The sequence below is a fragment of the Scyliorhinus canicula genome, chromosome 12, assembly GCF_902713615.1.
Source record: "Scyliorhinus canicula chromosome 12, sScyCan1.1, whole genome shotgun sequence".
NCBI lineage: Eukaryota > Metazoa > Chordata > Chondrichthyes > Carcharhiniformes > Scyliorhinidae > Scyliorhinus > Scyliorhinus canicula.
In genome coordinates this window covers 151524365-151546749 of record NC_052157.1, presented here as the reverse complement: position 1 = coordinate 151546749, position 22385 = coordinate 151524365, and the positions used below count along the sequence as shown (strand labels likewise).

At 49.1% G+C, this 22385-nt stretch overlaps 1 protein-coding gene across 14 annotated transcripts in view; it reads right to left on the bottom strand.

Annotated features, from left to right (window-relative positions):
• msi2b (musashi RNA-binding protein 2b) overlaps positions 1-22385 on the bottom strand; it is a 547783-nt gene that overhangs the window by 393892 nt on the left and 131506 nt on the right. For all 14 annotated transcript variants that reach the window (XM_038814534.1, XM_038814543.1, XM_038814535.1 and 11 more), the window contains one exon: positions 1143-1235. In XM_038814534.1, coding sequence (XP_038670462.1) covers positions 1143-1235 — 93 coding nt within the window. The remainder of the gene's footprint in view (positions 1-1142; positions 1236-22385) is intronic.

Below are 22385 nucleotides of genomic sequence, written 5' to 3'. Positions count from 1 at the left end.
TGACCGACCTGGAATGCTAACCCTCAACTCCACTTTTCCGGACTTAACCTCATCACCCTGGATTCCCTTTATGGGCAGCATGTCTACCCTGTCAAGCCCCCGAATAATCTTATCGGTCTCAATAAATTGCCTCTCAGGGCAGCACGGTGGCACAGTGGTTAGCATTGCTGCCTACGGCGCTGAGGACCCGGGTTCGAATCCCGGCCCTGGGTCACTGTCTGTGTGGAGTTTGCACATTCTCCCCGTGTTTGCGTGGGTTTCACCCCCACACCCAAAGATGTGCAGGGTAGGTAGGCGGATTGGCCATGCTAAATTGCCCCTTAATTGGAAAAAATAATTGGGTACTCTAAATTTAAAAAAATTTAAAAATAAATTGCCTCTCATTCTTCTAAACTCCAATGAGTACATTCCCAACCTACTCAACCTCTCCTCATAAGAAAATCCCACCATACCCGGGATCAACCTGGTGAACCGTCTCTGGACTGCCTCCAATGCCAGTAGATAGAACATACAGTGCAGAAGGAGGCCATTCAGTCCATCAAGTCTGCACCGACCCACTTTAAGCCCTCACTTCCACCCTACCCTCATAACCCAATAACCCCTCCTAACCATTTTTTGAACACTAAGGCAATTTAGCATGGCCAATCCTGCACATCTTTGGACTGTGGGAGGAAACCGGAGTACCCGGAGGAAACCCACGCAGACATGGGAAGAATATGCAGACTCAGCACAGACAGTGACCCAGCGGGGAATCGAACCTGGGACCCTGGCGCTGTGAAGCCACAATGCTAACCACTGTGCTGCCGTGCCGCCCTTTATCTTTCCTTAGGTAAGGGGCCCAAAACTGTTTGCCGTATTCCAGGTGTGCGAAAACGGTTTACAATATCCCAGATCAGCCCTGATCTCAGGAACGGCAGTGGAACAGGCTCGAGGGGTCGAATGGCCTTGTCCTGTTCCTATGTTCAAAGCCGGACTATACGGCACCTTAGTGGCTCGGAATCATGCACAGAATTGTCCATGGCCTTGTAACTATACGCACAGAACCCCGGCCAACTCGGGAAACAGGGAACCCTGTCCCACTCAGAGCATTAAGATGGTTGTTTCAATTCTGCGCATTCTACAGCAGCTTTGATCACGCTTACCTTGCCAAACTGCTCAAAGTACTGCTTTACATCATCCACTACTGTATTTGCAGATAATCCACCTACAAATATTTTCTTTGTTCGTGTGACCATCTGAAAGAGAGGAAAGGAAAACAATGTTCAGATTCATTCCTAGTTTGGATCACCTGTAAATAACCCATCCGGGGAAAATATCACAAAATGGGACAAGCTCTCCATTGTTTGGGAGTTTAGGAATAAACATCGTCAGTTTGAAAACCCTCAAAAGGGGGAAGGAAATGGAAGGCTGCCTTTTCAGTTACATGCCGAGACCCTGAGTAGATTTGAGACAAGGAACCCTGCTGCGAAGAGTACTGACATCTTAAAACGTCAATTAAAATACAGGCATTCCACTTTAAAACACAGAATAAGAGTGACAAAGAAGTAGGGAGTGAGTGAGCAAGAGAGAGAATGAGTAGCACTTGCAAAGCGCGAAAGGTCCTATGAGAGCCAATTTTGCAACCGAGTTATTTTTCTTGCTGGCGTTACAAAGCTGATCTGAAAATTTAGAGACAGAGAATGGGAAACTGTCACTATGCTGGGAGATGTGCCAAGTTGATGATGCTGGCTTCCAAAGAGCCAGTCTTCCCAAGGCCGGGAGGTGAAAAGACCAGGATCGGCAGGGTGGATTGGGGGGGTGGGGGGGGTAAATCTTTCCATGAGCAGTGAATCCGGCAAGTTTATTTTTAGCTATCCAAAGTTACCCAGTACACCCATACCTCAGGAGCCAACAGCAGAAACACCCATTAAAGCAAATACATAAGCACTCAAGAGGGAGATACACAGACATACGCGAAGGATAATAACCCAGAGAGTGAGAGAAAGAGACACCAGTGCCATTCTGGGGCTGGTTTAGCACTGGGCTAAATCGCTGGCTTTGAAAGCAGATCGAGGCAGGCCAGCAGCACGGTTCAATTCCCGTACCAGCCTCCCCGAACAGGCGCCGGAATGTGGCGACTAGGGGCTTTTCACAGTAACTTCATTTGAAGCCTACTTGTGACAATAAGCGATTTTCATCTCATTTCCTTGCCCACGTGGTAGTGGGTATCCCAACTCCAGCACCTATCTCCTCCCACACAGGAAAGAAGTCGCATCTATGAAGTGCCGTTCACATAGAACATAGAATATAGAACAGTACAGCACAGAACAGGCCCTTCGGCCCTCGATGTTGTGCCGAGCAATGATCACCCCACTTAAACCCACGTAACCCGTATACCCGTAACCCAACAATCCCCCCATTAACCTTACACTACGGGCAATTTAGCATGGCCAATCCACCTAACCCGCACATCTTTGGACATCTACAGGAATTTGTGTTTGACAAGAGGGCTGAATGTTGGCCCAGACACCAAAGCTCCCTTTGCTCTTCAAATAGTGCCATGGGATCTTTGGCGTACAGCTGGCCAGATGACTAGAACTCAATTTGAAATCTGACCCCCAATGACAGTGGGACACCGGGGGTGCGTCGGCCCGGACCTTCTGCACCCGGGTCTCCGGAGTGAGTCTTGGAAGTCACAGCCTTCGGACTCGGGGGTAAGGGCGCTGAGCCACGGCAGGGATAGCAGAACACGCACACTGACACAAAACTGATCCACAACCATGGCAATCACGGGCCTCCTTCTAGTCTATGGCACCAAGCGATGACGCACTGAACGGCAAACATTCTGTAATATCCTAACGGAGCCTTCTAAGGAAGAGGTATGCTTTGGCCAGAGGCTGATGGGAACATCATATGGAACCTTTAGCACAGAAGTAGGTTAACGGGTCCACTAGTCTGCATCAGTGTTTATGCTCCACACAAACCATTTCCCACCCCAACCTCATCAGTTTAGCCTATTCCTTTCTCCTTTATGCGTTTACCTATGTTTCCTTTGCATACACCCATTCTATTCAACTCAACTATTCCTTGTGGCGGTGCGTTCGGCATGCTAACACTCTCTGGGTGAGGAAGTGATTCCTGTTTAGCACAGTGGGCTAAATCGCTGGCATGTAATACAGAACAATGCCAGCAGTGCGGGTTCAATTCCCGTACCAGCCTCCCTGAACAGGCGCCGGAATGTGGCGACTAGGGGCTTTTCACAGTAACTTCATTAAAGCCCACTCGTGACAACAAGCGATTAATATTATTATTATTAAATTCCCCTATTGGACTTGCTGACTATTTTCTACTGATGATCTCCAGCTTTGCCCCAATTTTACCACAATTTCCTTAACCTCCACGTATCATAGAATCCCTGCAGGGCAGAAAGAGGCCATTCGGCCCATCATGTCCACACCAACCCTCTGAAAGAGCACCCTACTCAGGCCCACTCCCCCGCCGCAACCCCGCAACCCCACCTAACCTTTGGACACTGAGGGACAATTTAACCTGCACATCATTGGGCTGTGGTGGAAACTGGAGCACCCGGAGGAAACCCACGCAGACACGGGAAGACGGGGTCCCTGTCGCTGTGAGACAGCAGTGCTAATCACTGTGCCACCATGCTGCCCGTTTTGAACTATGCCCTTGTGTCAAAGTTGCACCCCTCAGCATTCTCTTTCCTGGAGAAAGCACCTCCCCAAATGTTATCTCTTGGATCTAGTATCATCCTTGCAAATTATTGCGCACCCCACCTCCCCAAATTTCCCCAGTCCCTTTAAATCATTTTGACAGTGGATACGCCAAGTGTGAACATGAATTATTTTTTTTTAACAGACAAATTTATTGAGGTATTTGTGGCATTATAAACAGTAACAATAAACATTAGTGTGCAGATACCAATTACAAAAAACATAGTGCAAATAACAGTACCACTCTCGCAGATAGACCCGCCTATTCTTCCCCCCCAATCTACACTATTCTACCCCCCCCCCCCCCCGCTGACGATTAGTTCCCTGCGAAGAAGTCGATGAATGGTTGCCACCTCCGGGCGAACCCCGATAGTGATCCTCGTGAGGCGAACTTGATTTTTTTTCAAGCCGAGAAAGCTTGCCATGTCAGACAGCCATACTTCGGTCTTTGGGGGCTTTGAGTCCCTCCAGGCCTCTATCCCTTTCTGTACTCCAGGGTCCGTCGCTGGGCTATCAGGGAAGCAAAGGCCACAACGTCGGCCTCTATCCCTTTCTGTACTCCAGGGTCCATCGCCGGGCTATCAGGGAAGCAAAGGCCACAACGTCGGCCTCGATCCCTTTCTGTACTCCAGGGTCTTCCGACACCTCAAAAATCGCCACCTCTGGACTCATTGCCACCCTTGTTTTCAGTACCCGGGATATGGCGTCCGCAAATCCCTGCCAGTATCCCCTGAGTTTTGGACACGCCCAGAACATGTGGACATGGTTCGCTGGTCCTCCCCCACATCTAGCACACTTGTCCTCCAGCCCAAAGAATTTGCTCATCCGGGCCACCGCCATGTAGGCCCGGTGAACCACCTTGAACTGAATCAGGCCGAATCAATGCGGTTGTATTTACCCTCCTCAGAGCGTCTGCCCATAGGCCTCCCTCCAACTCCCCACCAAGCTCCTCCTCCCACTTAAGTTTCAGTTCCTTGGTCCCTGTGTCCTCCGCTCCCATAAGCTCCTTATAAATATCTGAGACTCTCCCCTCTCCTACCTCACCCCTGGAAATTACCCTGTCCTGGATCCCCCTTGGTGGAAGGCGTGGAAAGGACGGGACCTGTCTACGTACGAAATCCCGCACCTGCAAGTACCGAAAGTCATTCCCCCTCGCCAGCCCGAACATCTCCTCCAGCGCCCACATGTTCGTGAAGCTCCCTTCCAGGAACAAGTCATGAATATTTTTTTTAATGTCATTTTTTTTTGACAAGGTTCTATTAAGAGGCAGATACCAAGAATTAGAACTGAATGGGACAAGATCCACTTCATGTACTAAACAGCTCCGAAGACGATAAGCAGCATGATTCGTCTTTTCAGCCCCTTAAACCGAAACTCAGCTCGCTCCATTGTGATTGGCAACCCAGCTCAGTCCTGCTTTATAGTCAAGGTGAAGGGGCACCGGTGAAATCCGGAGAGATAAGATGTGGGGGATTTATCATCTAAGCCTCTTCAGGTTCAGGGGTGTTGCAGAGGCCCAGTGCAAACATTCAGTTCGATAAAAGGCAAGATCTATTCACCCCGATCCTTAAACCTTCTCATTGAAGCTGCCTGAGATCCCCTGACTGGCTGGCATTGTATGGCGCTAATGCCAGAATCCTGGGGTGAGATCTGCTGCTGTAATGCTCTGGGTTTTAGATAATGCCTCAAAGTGTCTCCGAGCCTTTCATACCAGTGAATAAAGTTTGGAGTCCAGTGACTACGCCGACAGGCAAAGCAGCTAATTTCTCAAATCTTACCTGCCATGGAGCGTGGTTAGGAGCCACAGTCTCTTGAGGTAATGGGTTACCAACGAGCCAAATGGTGAGGAGCATTTGTAAGATGCCGAGGAGAATTTTAACGGGGGGGTGAACGAAATTGAACCTCATTTGATTTATTTTTGTCACATGTATTAGTATACAGTGAAAAGTATTGTTTCTTGCATGCTATAGACAATGCATACCGTACATAGGGATGATGTGGAGATGCCGGCGTTGGACTGGGGTGAGCACAGTAAGAAGTCTTGCAACACCAGGTTAAAGCCCAACAGGTTTGTTTTGAATCACTAGCTTTCGGAGCGCTGCTCCTTCCTCAGGTGATCATAGGGAAGGAAGGAGACACTACAGAATGGTGAGGGTGAAGGAGGTTAAACGGGACACGGTTTGCGCGCACGATGGGAAAATTTCCTCCAAGCATCCAACTTCTGGGTTTTACCGAGGTGGGACAAGGAGCAGGCAGCACCCCTCTCGAGGAGGCCAGCTCAGTGTTCCAGGCCTTGGAAAAATTCGGGAGTAACAGGAAAGCGAGGAGAGGCAAGTTGCCTCTGTATCATTGATTGTGGGCCAGGAAAGGTGGAGGATTCAGCGATGGCAACGCCGTTCAATGTGATGGGGAGATGGTTAGATTCTCTCTTGTTGGGAGATGGTCCGTGCCTGGCACTTGTGTGGCATGAATGTCAGTGATTGGCCCAAACCGGACTTGTTCTCCTTGCCTTGCTGTGCATGGACAAGGACTGCATAGATTGTACAGCAGAGGAACAGGCCTCCTGACCCAACTACCTATTCAGTGCTTTTGTTCTACATGAACCTCCTTCCACCACTCTTCATTTCAACCTCAACATATCCCTCATTTTCTTCTCTTCCTTCACCCTGAAGAGTGGTTGCCTTGTTTTATTTCCTTGGCGGCATGGTAGCACAGTGGTTAGCACAGTTGCTTCACAGCTCCAGGGTCCCAGGTTCGATTCCCGGCTTGGGTCACTGTCTGTGTGGAGTCTGCGCGTCCTCCCCGTGTCTGCGTGGGTTTCCTCCGGGTTCTCCGGTTTCCTCCCGCAGTCTACAGACGTGTGTAGGTTAGGTGGATTGGCCACGCTAAATTGTCCAAAGAGGTTGGGTGGGATTACTGGGTTGCGGGGATAGGCTGGAGGTGTGGGCTTGGGTAGGGTGCTCTTTCCAAGGACCGGTGCAGACCAGATGGGCCGAATGGCCTCCTTCTGCACTGCAAATTCTAAGATCTATAAATTCTACGATCTATGATCTTGCTCCTCCCAATGACTACTGCCAGCATTAATTATCCCCTTTCTTGAAACCTACTCAGTGAGATTACAGACTTATTTAATGTGTATTTAACAACATGGAACAAAGGTTGGGGGCGCGATTCTCCGCCCCCCACGACGGGTCGGAGAATAGCGGGAGGGCCTTCCCGACATTTTTCCCGACCTCCCGCTATTCCCCCCCCCCCCCACCCCACGACACGAATCGCTGCTCGCCGTTTTTTTACGGCGAGCAGCGATTCCCCCCATCCGATGGGCCGATTCCCAGGCCTTTACAGCCGTTTTCACGAATTTAAACACACCTGCTATCACAGTTCGTGAAAACGGCCGCAAAGTGCCGTTCTGCACAACCATGCCACCGATTGGCACGGCCGCGGGGTGGCATGGGCCCGCGATCGGTGCCCACCGATCGCGGGCAGCGGGTCCGATTCCCGTGCACTCTTTGTCCCTCGGCCGCCCCACAGGATCAGTCCGCGGGGCGGCTGAGGGGCATGACGGACCGCACATGCGCGGGTTTGACGCATATGCGCGATGACGTCATTCGCGCATGCGCGGGTTGGAGCCGTCCAACCCGCGCATGCGCGGCTGACGTCATCGTGCGCGTCAGCCACCGTGAGTCTTGGCGGCCGGGTTTAGCGAACGTTCGCTAAGCCCGCGCTGCCGTTCTTCCCGGGGCCACGATGCTAGCCCCGACCGGGGGGGGGGTGAAACGGGTCCCGGGAGGGGGCGCGGAGGCTGCCGTGAAACACGGCCGGTTTCACGGCAGCCTTTACGACTCTCCGCATTTGCGGAGAATCGCGCCCTGGGTGCGAGTTAAGATACAGATCAAGTAGAATCATTTTTTTAAATTTAGAATACCCAATTCATTTTTTTCAATTAAGGGGCAATTTAGCGCGGCCACTCTACCTACCCTGCACATCTTTGGGTTGTGGGGGTGAAACCCACACAAACACGGGAAGAATGTGCAAACTCCACACGGACAGTGACCCAGAGCCAGGATCGAACCTGGGACCTCGGCGCCGTGAGGCAGCAGGGCTAACCCACTGCTCCACCGTGCTGCCCCAAGCAGAATCTTTAATGGGTGGTGGGACAGCCTCGAGGGGCTGAATGGCGTTCCCATTAGCTCTGCCGTTATAGTGAAGGGACCTCACTGACAGTCCAACACCACTGACAAAGGGAAAAGCCCCCAGACACAGACTCTGGCAATTCGGCTTCTGAAGTTGAAGAGATTAATACAAAATTATAATCGCTCAGCATTTCTGAAACAGTTAAAGGCAATAGGATTTAAATACAAGGCTGGGAGGTGAAAAGGCTGCCATCTTTAACGCATCATCCCTCCATCTGTCAGTCCCTCATTTTAAGGACATTAAGAAACAAGTCCACAGTCACGGGTCACTGATTCTTTTTATTAAACACGAATATCCAACTACTTGACCAGGGGAAGTGTGTTTCATGTTCAAAATTGTACATCTTCTCATTCCCAACGGCCCCAAGGAGCATCCAATCATTCAGTCAGGAATTTCTACAGCCAGATGCAGGGTCTCCCCTACAGGATTTCCACACTTCAAACAGCACTATTGTTCAGAACTCTTACAGATCTCCAAAATAAAGAGATAGGAAATAGCTTGCACAGACACCTGGAGAGAGAGAGGAGAGAGAGAGAAAGACCCAGAGAGAGAGAGAAAGAGACCCAGAGAGAGAGATAGACTCATACGCAGAAACACAAAAAGTGCCAAGAGAGAGGTCAAGACACGTAGTGGCAGAGACATTCATCATAGAATTTACAGTGCAGAAGGAGGCCATTCGGCCCATCGAGTCTGCACCAGTTCTTGGAAAGAGCACCCTACCCAACACCTCCACCCTATCCCCATAACCCAACCCAACACTAAGGGCAATTTTCGAAATGAAGGCCAATTTATCATGGCCAATCCACCTAACCTGCACATCTTTGGATTGTGGGACATGCACTTAATAAGAAACACCTGGGAAAAAGGAAAGCAGAAGACAGACTAAACCACATTGGGACAGAACGAGATCTGCACTCACTGACACAGGGGAAGGTGGAAGACACACAGGGGAGGGAGGGAGAGTAACAATTAAAGGCAAATAGGCAGTCAGGTAGTCACAGAACACGAAACAAACAGAAACAGGGGAAGGGACAAAGAGTGAAACATTAAGGGGGGGGGGTGCAATGGGAGTCTCAAAGGTCTGCAAGGGACAAGGAAAGACTTTTTTTTAAAAAGTGAAGCACGTGTTAAGGGGCAAGAGAGACACAGACTGCGAGTGGGCGAGACACAGGGAGCTGAGAGAACAGATACAGGGCCGAAGAGGAGACCGAAACAAGGGAGGAAGTGCGCGCGCACACATGACACCCCCACACAGCGAGAAGCTGACACAGTATTCAGTGTGACTGACGCATAAATAGAGACACGCACAGTGAGGGAGGAAGGTGCGGAAGAGGGAAGAGCAGGGTCAGCACCACGCGCATCCCGACACCAACAAACCAGCTTCCCCGCACAAAATAAAGAATTAAAAAGGTTTATTTTTATTTTTCCAAATGTAGCGTGACCAATCCACCTAACCCTGCACATCTTTGGGTTGTGGGGGGTAAGATAGAGAATTTAAAAAATCAAACAATATTGACAACAGCAGCTAAACAGAAAGCTTTACCTGTCTTTTGAAAGCGTGCTCAGCACCCAACCTTCATAATGAACACAGAACTCAACAATAAACAGAATTATCACGGTTTACTGCAGAGGCCGCTTAAGGGCATTCATCCTCCTACTTGTCATTAAATTGTTTGTCTGCTTTAATTTCCAGGCTGTGGTTTGGTCCAACACGAAGGGAAAATAAGCAAATGCACAGCACCGGCTGGAAAGACAGCTTTGGGATTAAGCCCACCAGCACCGGCACATGCCCCAACTCCATTGGTCGAACCTTCTGCTGAGGGTCAATGTTCGTTGAGGCTGCCAGGGAACACGAGGTAGCTTCCCCACCAACACCCCACCTGTGGTGTCCCAATACCTGGGGCTGTGCGCTGAAGTGTAGGTAAACAGGCCTGCGTCTCGCCGCCAAGGGAGACCTGCGCCCAGCCTTCGACAGTCACTAACACCAGGTGAACAGCAAGCAAGCAAGGCAATTCAAGCAGATGGTGGCATAATGTTGAAATATCACTGGACTAGTTATCCAGTGTTCAAATCCCACCATGGCAGCTGGTTAAATTTAAATTCAATTAATAAATCTGGAATATAAAACTAGTCTCAGTAAAGGTGACCATGACAACCACCATCGGTTCTTGTAAGAACCCATCGGGTTCACAAGTGCTCTTTAGGGATGGAAATCTACCGTCCTTACCTGGTCTGGCCTACATTTTCTTATTTATTTATTTACCAGATGTGGGCGTCGCTGGCTAGGCCAGGATTTACTGCTCATCCCAAGTTGCCCTTCAGACGGTGATGGTGAGCTGCCATCTTGAACCGCTGCAGGCCATGAGGTGTAGACACACCCACTGTGCTGTTAGGGAGCTCCAGGATTTTGACCCAGCGACAGTGAAGGAACAGCGATATATTTCCAAGTCAGGGTGGTGAATGGTTTGGAGGGGAACTTCCAGTTGGTGGGTTTCCCAGGTACCTGCTGCTCTTGTCCTTCTAGATGGTAGTCGACGTGGGTTTGGAAGGCGCTGTCTGAAGAACCTTGGCAAGTTCCTGGATTGCATCTCGAAAATGGTACACCACGGCTGCTACCGTTTGATGGTGGAGGGATTGAATGTTTGTGGAAGGGGTAGAAATCAAAATGGCTGCTTTGTCCTCATCTTCTTGAGTATTGTTGAAGCTGCACTCATCCAGGCAAGTGGAGATTATTCCATTACACTCCTGACTTCTGCCTTGAAGATGGTGGACAGGCTTTTGGGGTGGGGGGGTTGGGGGGGGGGGGGTGTCAGGGGGTGTGTTACTCACCGTAGGATTCCTAACCTTTGACCTGCTCTGGTAGCCACAGTATTAATATGGCTGGACCAGTTCAGTTTCTGATCAATGGTAACCCCCCCCCAGGATGTTGATTGTAGGGGATTCAGCAATGGTAATGCCGTTGAATTTCTAGGGGTGATGGTTAGATCCTTTCCTGTAGGAGATGGTCATTGCCTGGCACTCGTGTGGCACAAATGTAACTTGCCACTTGTCAGCCCAAGCCTGGATATTGTCCAGGTCTTGCTGCATTTGGACATGGACTGCTCCAATGTGTGAGGAGTCGCGAAATGTGCTGAACATTGTGCAGTCATCTGTGACTCCGGACCCACAGCAATATGCCCTCCGAAATGGCCCCAGCTAGCAAGGCACTCAAGTTCAAGGGAAATTAGGGATTTGAGCATAGAGCACGAGTTGGGGTATCCAAGGAGCCCAAAACATCATTTAATTCTTAAACTCACAGTCTGGCCATTGCAGTTTGCGGGAGCGTGCTGTGTGTGTGTGTCTCATTCCCCGACATTCCGACGATAACGATGCTTCAAAGGTACTCCATTGGTAGCAGCACGGTGGTGTAGTGGTTAGCCCTGCTGCCTACAGCGCTGAGGACCCGGGTTCGATCCCGGCCCCGGATCACTGTCAGTGTGGAGTTTGCACATTCTCCCCGTGTTTGCATGGGTTTCGCCCCCACAACCCAAAGATGCGCAGGGTAGGTGGATTGGGCACGCTAAATTGCCCCTTAATTGGAAAAAAATAATTGGGTACTCTAAAAAATACTCCATTGGATACAAAGTGTTTTGGGAGGTGGTGAGAGCTGTTACATTAATGAGAGTCTTCCTTTTCCTTGATGATGGGGAGAGAAATGGAATGAAATTCCTTTCTGACAATCATTTATGCAGATTTTCTTTTATAAATTTAGAGTACCCAATTTTTTTTTTCCAATTAAGGGGCAATTTAGCATGGCCAATCCACCTAGCCTGCACATCTTTGGGTTGTGGGGTGAAACCCACGGGAGAATGTGCAAACTCCACACGGACAGTGACCCAGGGCCGGGATTCGAACCTGGGTCCTCAGCATCGCAGTCCCAGTGCTAACCACAGTGCCACATGCCGCCTCTTTTACGCAGATTTTAATCATGGACCAAGATCCCCGATTCTGATCCACCAGAAACAGCCCATCGCCCCTTTAATACTGGTGCGCATTGTCTAAAAACTGTTTTGCCGTTGCAATTCTAACACGTCACAAAGCAACCTCGTCTCCTTATCCACACCACTTAAACACTGCCTGAATCTTAATATGAAAAAAAACTCAAAACCGAGCTGGAGATGTTTGGGGGGGGGCAGAAAATCCTATTTACATCATATTCCTCCTCTTGTACATTTATCAGAGTAATAACAGACCCCACACTGAGAATTAAAGATCCACTTACACGCACCAGGAACTTGTCTGATGTGTTCGTGGATGTTAAGTATTCCATAGCTAAATGTTTTCAAATGTAGGTTACACAAATATCTCCCAGCCATGTGATCCTCGATTAACCAGTTAGTGGTTAGTAACATACAGGTCAAACACATGAAAAACATTTTGTTAAACTCAGGGTTTTTATGGGGGTTTAATATCAGCTCACCTCCAGTTAATGACTACATCACTATTTCTAATGAGACAGTTCAAAACTATTCAGAATTTGGGGGGGGGGGGGGCGGTGGATCATGGTAATTAAGATTATTCCATTTTTACGACTGTTTATTGAACACACGCACTACACAGTGCATTGCTGAAACAAGTAACGCCACAGATAAAATTCTCGGTCTTTGCCAAGTGAATGGAGCGTTTTTTAAAATTTATATAAATTTAGAGTACCCAGTTCTTTTTTTCTCAATTAAGGAGCAATTTAGCGTGGCCAATCCAGCTACCCTGCACATCTTTGGGTTGTGGGGTGAGACCCACGCAAACACGGGGAGAATGTGCAAACTCCACAGGGACAGTGACCCAGGGCCGGAATCAAACCGGGGTCCTCAGCGCCGTGAGGCAGCAGTGCTTACCCACTGCACCACCGTGCCAACCACTGCGCCACCCTAAGTTAATTGAGGTTAGCTGTGGGGCAGCACGGTGACGCAGTGGGTTGGCACTGCGGCCTCATGGCGCCGAGGTCCCAGGTTCGATCCCAGCTCTGGGTCGCTGCCCGTGTGGAGTTTACACATTCTCCGCGTGTTTGCGTGGGTTTCGCCCCCCACAACTCAAAAAATGTGCAAGCTAGGTGGATTGGCCTAACCTAAATTGCCCCTTAATTGGAAAAAATGAATTGGGCACTCAAAATGTTTTTTAAAAATTGAACTTAGCTGGGTTGGCATTCCTCAAACTCAATCCGGACATCACTTTCTTACCATCAACAACAGAACTTTTCACCCCATCCATTTAAGCTGCATTCAAATCCGCATCGTAGATTCAAGGATTGTCCATCGACCATCTCTGTGCCACCACAACCCTAATGCTATTAACTTTTAAATTCATAGGATGTGGGCACCATTGCCACGGCTGGTATTTATTGTCCACACATTGTTCCCTTTGAGGTGATGGTGCTGAGCCACCTTCTTGAGCCGCTGCAGTCAACGTGGTGTAGGTACATCCACAACGGTGCGAGAAAGGAAGCTGCCAAATTTTGACCCAGCGACAGTAAAGGAACAGCGATATAGTACCAGGTCAGGATGGTGTGGGGCAGATGTGAACGGTGCCAAGGAAGCCTGGCCTACCACGCCTACATGTTCTGGTCTTGCCCAAGACTTGCCGGGTACTGGACAGCCTTCTTCGAGGCAATGTCCAAAGTGGTTGGGGATGAGGGTGGAGCCATGCCCGAAAAGGCGGTCTTCGGGGTTTCAGATCAGCCAGATCGCTTCATGGGGAGGAGGGCGGACACCCTTGCCTTTGCCTCCCTGATCGCCCACCATAGAATCAGTAGTGCCACCTAAAGCTGCAGACTGGCTGTCTGACCTATCGGCTGTCTGACCTATCGGAAATTCTCCAAATGGAGAAAATCAAATTCACCATCCGTGGGTCGGAAGATGACTTCCACAGAACGTGGGAGCCATTCACCCGGCTGTTCCGAGACCGGTTTGTGGCCAGCAACTAGGTAGCCAGGGATAAAGAGAAAGTAGCCAAGACACGAAAGGGAAGGGGCGGGGGGGGTGGTTCCGGGGAAACAAGAAAGCGCAGCCGAACCCAGCAGGAGAGACAGGGCCGCAGGGGAAAGGGGAGAGAGGCCAGGAATAACAACAGTGGGACCCAGGAGGGAGAAAAGAGAGGGGAACGCGGGTTGGAAAGGAGACGCAGGAGACCACAGCAGCCACAGCGAACACGGCGAGGGGAAAACCCCACAAAAGAGCGACAAGAAGAAACAATGAAATAAACATATGTAAATAGCAAAAACCGACAGCGATGTAAATAACGGGTGCCCCTTCCAAAATTCTTCTTGTTCTGTGTCTATTTATATTTTGTTATGTATACCAAAATCCCAATAATTTTTTATTTTAGAAAGGGATGGTATGGGGCTTGGAGGGGAACTTCCAGGTGGTGTGGCATTCCCCTGGGTCTGCTGCCCTTGTCCTTCCAGGTGGTAGAGGTCAAGGGTTGGGAAGGTGCTGTCGAAGGAGCCTTGGTGAGTTTCTGGAGTGCATTTTGCAGATGGTACGCACTGTTGCATTGGCGGTGGAGCGAGGGAATTTGTCAGCTGGTGAATGGGGTGCTGATCAAACTGAAGAACATTTGTTCTTAAACGTTTGCTAATAAGTACAGGGGTTAATTTAATGGACTCATTCTAGAGATTGGGCGGGTGGGCTGCTTATTACACGAGTGCAGAGTTGCCTGAAAGACTCTTGTTCAGAAGAAAGGCGCCTCTGGTCCTCAATATTATACATGGACCACAACACACCTTTTCTGTAGGGACTAGCCTGTGAGATGAAATGTCCTCGGTTCCTCTGAGCTCCAGGCCTGAAACTTACTGATCTCGCACTGACCTCAACAATTTACAAGCACAGAATCATATCAGAATTCCCACAGGAATCATTGGCTCAAAGGAACAGGCTGTCTTCTGAACTCCTGCGAGTGATGCCACGGGAAAGCGAGCCATCACTGACAACCTGTGCAGTGCCTTTTAAGTGATAAAACATCCCCAAGATACTTCCACAGGAGTGCTATAAAACAAAAATGTGACACCGAGTCACGAGGAGATATTAGGGCGGAGAACCAAAAAGCTCGGTCAGAAAGGTAGGTTTTAAGGTGCTTGGGCAGCACAGTAGCATTGTGGATAGCTGCTTCACAGCTCCGGGGTCCCAGGCCCATCGAGTCTGGCCCTTGGAAAGAGTTCCCCACTTAAGCCCACACTTCCAACCTATCCCCGTAACCCCACCGCTTCTGTTAAGGTGTACATCTTCAAACCTAACTCTCTGACCAAGCCTTTGATCGTCACTGCCTCATGCGGCTGTGTCAGGTTGTGTCTGATAATGCTCCTGTGAAGACAGGTTGTTGTATGAATTAGGAGATTAATCCCATGGGGTGTGGTTGGGGAACGGGATGAGAAGGAGGAACGGACTTCCTCTGATGTTTCTAAACAAGTTTATGCTTTGGCGCTGAAAACAATGCAGTGGTGGCCAGCCCTAACCAGCATCTAACTTCCAGATAGTGACCTGGGGACCCGGAGATTTTCAGGATGCCTTGTTGTTCAAACTGGTCTTGGGCTCTCTTTGAGTCCACATACATGTGGATGTAGGAAGAGGCCAAGACCAGGTTCAGGATTTGATGGACCCTTCAACAACACTCGTTGATTGTCCACGTCTATAGTAGAAAGGGTCAAAAGTCGCCACAACGGGCAGACCTGGATCACAGCGTGACTCACTGGTCTTGACAAGGAAAGATAGACAGAACAAAGCAAGGTTAGAATTTATATTCCAAGGGCAGCACAGTGGCGCAGTGGTTAGCACTGCTGCCTCACGGCACCGAGGTCCCAGGTTCAATCCCGGCTCTGGGTCATTGTCTGTGTGGAGTTTGCACATTCTCCCCGTGTTTGCGTGGGTTTCGACCCCACAACCCAAAGGTGTGCAGGGTAGGTGGATTGGCCACGCTAAATTGCCCCTTGATTGGAAAAAGTGAATTGGGTACTCTCAATTTATTTTTGAAAAACTATTTATATTCCATCAGAGTGTTCCAAAGCACTTTACAGCCAGTCACTGTTGTAAAATAGAAAACACAGCAGCTAATTTAGGCACAGCAAGATCTCACAAACACTCCTATTTTCTTTATTCTATCGTGACCTTGAACTGAGTGGCTTGCTGGGTCATTAAGAGTCGACCACATGGCTGTGGGTCTGGGTGCCCATGTCAGCCAGATCAGGCAAGGATGGCAGATTACTTCCGTGAAAGAATGTTAGCGAACAAGGTGGGATTTTTTTTTTTACAACCATCACCAAGGACACCATTATTGAGATTAGCTCTACATTCCAGGTTTTTATTGATCGATATTTTTTTAAAATAAATTTAGAGTACCCAATTAATTTTTTCCAATTAAGGGCCAATTTAGCGTGGCCAATCCACCTAACCTCCACATTTTTGGGTTGTGGGGGCGAAACCCACGCAAACACGGGGAGAATGTGTAAACTCCACATGGACAGTGACCCAGAGCCGGGTGCGAACCTGTGACCTCGGCGCCGTGAGACAGCAGGGCTAACCCACTGAGCCACCATGCTGCCCCTACAAACAGGTATGTTTTAGTGGTGTTGGCTGGGGAGGGTTCCCCTGCTCTTCTGATAATAGGGTGTGGGGTCCTTTACACCCGCTCTGAGTGGGCAGAGTCTCAGTTTGCCATCTTATCCGAAAGATGCAAGAAAGAAGGAAAGGAAGACACAGATGGGAAAGAGAAATCAGTGGTTTCTTATGAAGTACGAGAGAACAGGAGAGAAACAAGAAACCCTCCCAATCCGGGAAAAACAGACTTCTTGACAAACTGACAACAGCCATTCCAGGCTTTTGAAAACCTTGAGAATCATCAAAGTTGGCGTCTGCTCTTTCTCTGATAAATGACTTGAGGTTGAACAACAACAGCTACACACACCCCATAAATCACATCCTTCCACTCAATAGCACAGCACAATGAAAGAGGCACCTGAAAAGATACAGCTCCTCTCAATATCATTCACTGACATCAAAAGAACATATAATTGTAGCAGAAATAAGCCAGTTCAGTCTTATTGAAATAAGTGATATCGTGAGCGTTTCCTTTTAAACGTGGCGTAGTAGTTCATGAGGGTTCCGGAAGATGGTTATGTGCTTTGGTTTAGCCTAGTTTCAGGCATCTCCTCCTCCATCCACCCCTCCCAACACACACACACATAAAAACCGTGCAACACCCACAATCTTCATCTTTTCCCTTTATCTGGCAACAAGCTCTTAAAACTCCAGTTTGGCCTGGGCTTTCCCATTTGCCACCTCGATGGATCCTGCACAAAATCCATGACCCCTTATCTAGAGGGTTAGATTATTTTTCCTTTCATGCTTCCGCGGGACGTCGCTGGCAAGGCAATCATTTATGACCCATCCCTTGTTGCCCTCAAATTGGGGGCAATTAAGAGTCAACCGCAGGGCAGCACGGTGGCGCAGTGGTTAGCATTGCTGCCTCACGGCGCCGAGGTCCCAGGTTCGATCCCGGCTCTGGGTCACTGACCGTGTGGAGTTTGCACATTCTCCCCGTGTCTGCGTGGGTTTTCGCCCCCACAACCCAAACATGTGCAGGGTAGATGGATTGACCACGCTAAATTGCCCCTTAATTGGAAAAAATGAATTGGATACTCTAAATTTCTATTTTAAAAAAAAGAGTCAACCGTGCTGCTGTAGATCTGGAATCACAAGTAGGCCAAACTGGGTAAGGACGGCAGATTTCCTTCCCTAAAGGACACTAGCAAACCAGGTGGGTTTCTGTGTCAATTTGTTTAAATTCCAGATTTGAGATTAATCAAACCCACGTCCCGAGACCATTACGTCACTAGCCCGACGTCCCGAGACCATTAGCCTGGGCCGCCACGTCACTAGCCCAGTGACATTACCACTACGCCACATCTCCCCTTATGTGATATACAGCACAGAAACAGACCATTCAGCCCAACCAATCCATGTTGGTGTTTATGCTCCACTGAAGCCTCCTCCCCTCTTCCGTCACCTAAATCTACCATCGCACCCCCTCTATTCCCTTCCCCTCGGTGGACATGGCACAAAAGGGCTTGATCCTTTATCCATACAATTACACAGGCCCGTCAGAGACAGACCTTCCCTGCCCCACCCAGTCCATGCCAGGGTTCCAAAACTCTGAAGCAGTCGTAGAAACAGAGAAGAGAGGAGAAAGAGTCGGCCCTTCGAGCTTGCTCCCCCATTCAATACGATCAGAGTCACGTTGGACCCCGAACATTAACTCTCTTTCTGCCTCTGCAGTTGCTGCCAGACCAGCTGAGTTTTTTTACGGCACTTTGTTTCTATTTCAAGTTACAGTAAGGCTCCAACTTGGGAGCAGTTCAGTTATGCAGACCAGATAATAATAACCTTTATTGTCACAAGTAGGCTTACATTAGCACTGCAATGAAGCTACTGTGAAAAGCCCCTAGTCGCCACATTCCGGCGCCTGGTCGGGTACACTGAGGGAGAATTCAGAATGTCCAAACTACCTAACAAGCACGCCGTTTGGGACATGTGGGCGGAAACCGGAGCACCTGGAGGAGACTCACGCAGACACGGGGAGAGCATTAGGAGTCCGCACAGACAGTGACCCAAGCCAGGAATCGAACCTGGGATCCTGGTGCTGTGAAGCCATAGTGCTAACCACTTATCAATCCTGTGGTGGGTTAGCTGGGCTCTGCCAGTGATCAGGGGAACAATAGGTTGGGTTAGAGATTGGGTGGGGGGCCGGGGAAGAGATGATGTGAAGAACACAGCCAGGATTACCAATCCCAAACTGGATCGGACCCAACGCTGTGAGTAGGAATGCTCCCAATGCAAAATGTTGAGCCAAAAAACCAACAGGTTGGCAGTTACACTATGCAATTTTTGTTTTCTAAAAAAAAACAGGCGCAAACAAAAATGGCAAGACTGGCACTGTCTAGTGCAAACACAGATTTAGGAATCCACGCCCTGCATGGCAATGGGGCAATGTGCCATCTATGTACGGTACTCAAAGTTCCTGGTCACTGTCACATGCAGTTGGTGGTACAGTACTTTCTGTTACCTGGGATAACTGAGAACAAAGCCATTCTGTGCCAGGTCAAGCGAAGCTACTGTTTCCCTCTCCAGGGCACAGCTGGTGCACAGGTAAATGTTATGGCAGTAGGTTTGAGAAGGGAGCTTGGGGCGAAGAAGGTGGAGGAAAGTCATCCGGTGTCAGTCAAGGCCCCCCTAACACATTTATACTCCAGAGCACAACACAGTATTGGCAGGGATCAAAAGGCAGGGATCTCACAGCTGAGTATCCACCTCTCTCAATTTACATCCATTCAAACAACAATCTGCCTTCTTATTTTTGCTACCGAAGTGGATAACCTCACATTTAGCCATATTATACTGCATCTGCCACACATATACCCACACACTCAGCCTGTCTAAATCAGGCTGAAGCATCTCTGCATCCTCCTCACAGCTCACCCTCCCGCCCAACTTTGTATCATCTGCAACTTTGGAGAAGATAATTTTAGCTCCCTCGCCCAAATCATTAATTTTTTAAAAAATGAATTTAGAGTACCCAATTCATTTTTTTCCAATTAGGGGCAATTTAGCATGGCCAATCCACCTAGCCTGCACATCTTTGGGTTGTGGGGGCGAAACCCACGCAAACACGGGGAGAATGTGCAAACTCCACACGGACTGTGACCCAGAGCCGGGGTCGAACCTGGGACCTCGGCGCCGTGAGGCAGCAATGCTAACCATTGCGCCACCGTGCTGCCCACGTTCAAATCATTGAAATACAATGTGAACAGTTGGGGTCCTAGCACAGATCCCTGTGGTATCTCATTAGCCACTTCCTGTCAATCGGAAAAAATGAAAATGAAAATGAAAATCGCTTATTGTCACGAGTAGGCTTCAATGAAGTTACTGTGACGCATTTATAAAGACACTAAATAAACCACATCCACCGGTTCTCTCTGGTCAACTCTACTAGTTTCATCTTCAAAGAATTCCCTTTTTTCCCTTTTGTAAATCCAGGCTGGCTTTGTCTGATTATACCACTGCATTCCAAATGCTGTGCTAGGAATTCCTTGATAATAATTCTGGCAACTTCTCTACTACTGACGTTAGGGTCACTGGTTCCCTGCTTTCTCTCTACCTCCCTCTTTGAATAGCAGGGTTATATTAGCTACCTTCCAATCCGTAGAAAGCACTCCAGAGTCCAAAGAATTATGGAAAATGACCACCAATAATGGATCTACTATTTCTAGGGCCACTTCAAGTACTCTGGGGTGAAAATGATCAGGCCTTAGAGATTTATCCGCCTTCAATCCCTGTTAATTTCCCCCAAACCATTATTCTACTAATATCAATTTCCTTCATTGCCTCACCATGCTTTTCAGAACCTGCGGTACATTAATCATGTCTCCCTTTGTGAAGACGAAAGCAAAGTACGAATTTAGTTCCTCAGCCATGACTTTGTTCCCTGTTATGAATGTCCCCATTTCGGACTGTAAGGGGCCTACATTAGTTTTTATCAAACTTTTTCTCTTTACATACCTGTAGAAACTTTAACAGCCAGTTTTTATGTTCCCCGTTAGCTTGCTTTCGTATTGTATTTTCACTTCAATCCCTTCGTCCACCTTTGCTCAATTTTAAACTGTTCCCAATTCTCAGGTTTACTGCCTTTTCTTTGAATCTAATACTATCTCTAATTCCCCTTGTAAGCTATGATTTGGTTACAGTTCCCTTTCTACGCAGCTCCAGAAATACTCAAGACGCTGCTCACCATCCGGGACAAAGCAGCCTGCTGCAGCAGCACCCCGTCCACCAACTTAAATATTCACTCCCTCCACCCACTGATGCACAGTGGCAGCCGCGTGTACCGTCTACAAGATGCACTGCAGCAACTCGCCACGGTTCCTTCAACATGACACTCCTAACCCACGACCTCTACCACTCAGAAGAGAGGCAGCAGGTAGATGGGAACACCACCCCCTACAAGTACCCCTCCCAAGCCGTACGCCATCCTAACCTGGAAGTAGAGGCAGCAGGGTAGCATGGTGGTTAGCATAAATGCTTCACAGCTCCAGGGTCCCAGGTTCGATTCCCGGCTGGGTCACTGTCTGTGTGGAGTCTGCACGTCCTCCCCCTGTGTGCGTGGGTTTCCTCCGGGTGCTCCGGTTTCCTCCCACAGTCCAAAGATGTGCGGGTTAGGTGGATTGGCCATGCTAAATTGCCCGTAGTGTCCTAATAAAAGTAAGGTTAAGGGGGGGGTTGTTGGGTTACGGGTATAGGGTGGATACGTGGGTTTGAGTAGGGTGATCATGGCTCGGCAGAACATTGAGGGCTGAAGGGCCTGTTCTGTGCTGTACTGTTCTATGTTCTATGTACATCACCGTTCCCTCACTGCTGCTGGGTTAAAAACCTGAAACTCCGTCCCTAACAGCCCTGTGGATGCACTGACACCACACGGACTGCAGTGGTTCTCGAAGGTGGCTCACCACCACCTACTTGAAAGGCAGTTAGGGATGAGTAATAAATGCTGGCCTAGCCAATGGCAGCCACAGCCCACAAAACTGTTCAATAAAACGGTGGTAATAGGAACGCAGCCTCACAATGTTGCTGAGGTCACATGAGATCAAATGTAAAATTGTTTATATACAACGTGTATATCGTAATAGCCAGGAGATTGTATCCCCTTGTTCTACGTATCCTAGCCAGGGGAACCTTTCGGTGTCTACCCTTTTGAACACTAAGGAATACAGGTTTAATCTGCTCAATTTTAGGACAATCCCTACATCCCAGCAAGCCAAGCCAGAGCATATCCCCGATCACCAGGGGGTCATCTCTGTCCCCTCTTGACGCAGGGACAAAACTGCATTCATCCAACCCAACATCACCGCCCCAAACTCTACAACCCAACATCTCTCCAACCCAACATCACCGCCCCAAACTCTACAACCCAACATCTCTCCAACCCACCATCACCGCCCCAAACTCTACAACCCAACATCTCTCCAACCCAACATCACCGCCCCAAACTCTACAACCCAACATCTCTCCAACCCACCATCACCGCCCCAAACTCTACAACCCAACATCTCTCCAGCCCAACATCACCGCCCCAAACTCTACAACCCAACATCTCTCCAACCCAACATCACCGCCCCAAACTCTACAACCCAACATCTCTCCAACCCAACATCACCGCCCCAAACTCTACAACCCAACATCTCTCCAACCCAACATCACCGCCCCAAACTCTATAACCCAACATCTCTCCAACCCAACATCACCGCCCCAAACTCTACAACCCAACATCTCTCCAACCCAACATCACCGCCCCAAACTCTACAACCCAACATCTCTCCAACCCAACATCACCGCCCCAAACTCTACAACCCAACATCTCTCCAACCCAACATCACCGCCCCAAACTCTACAACCCAACATCTCT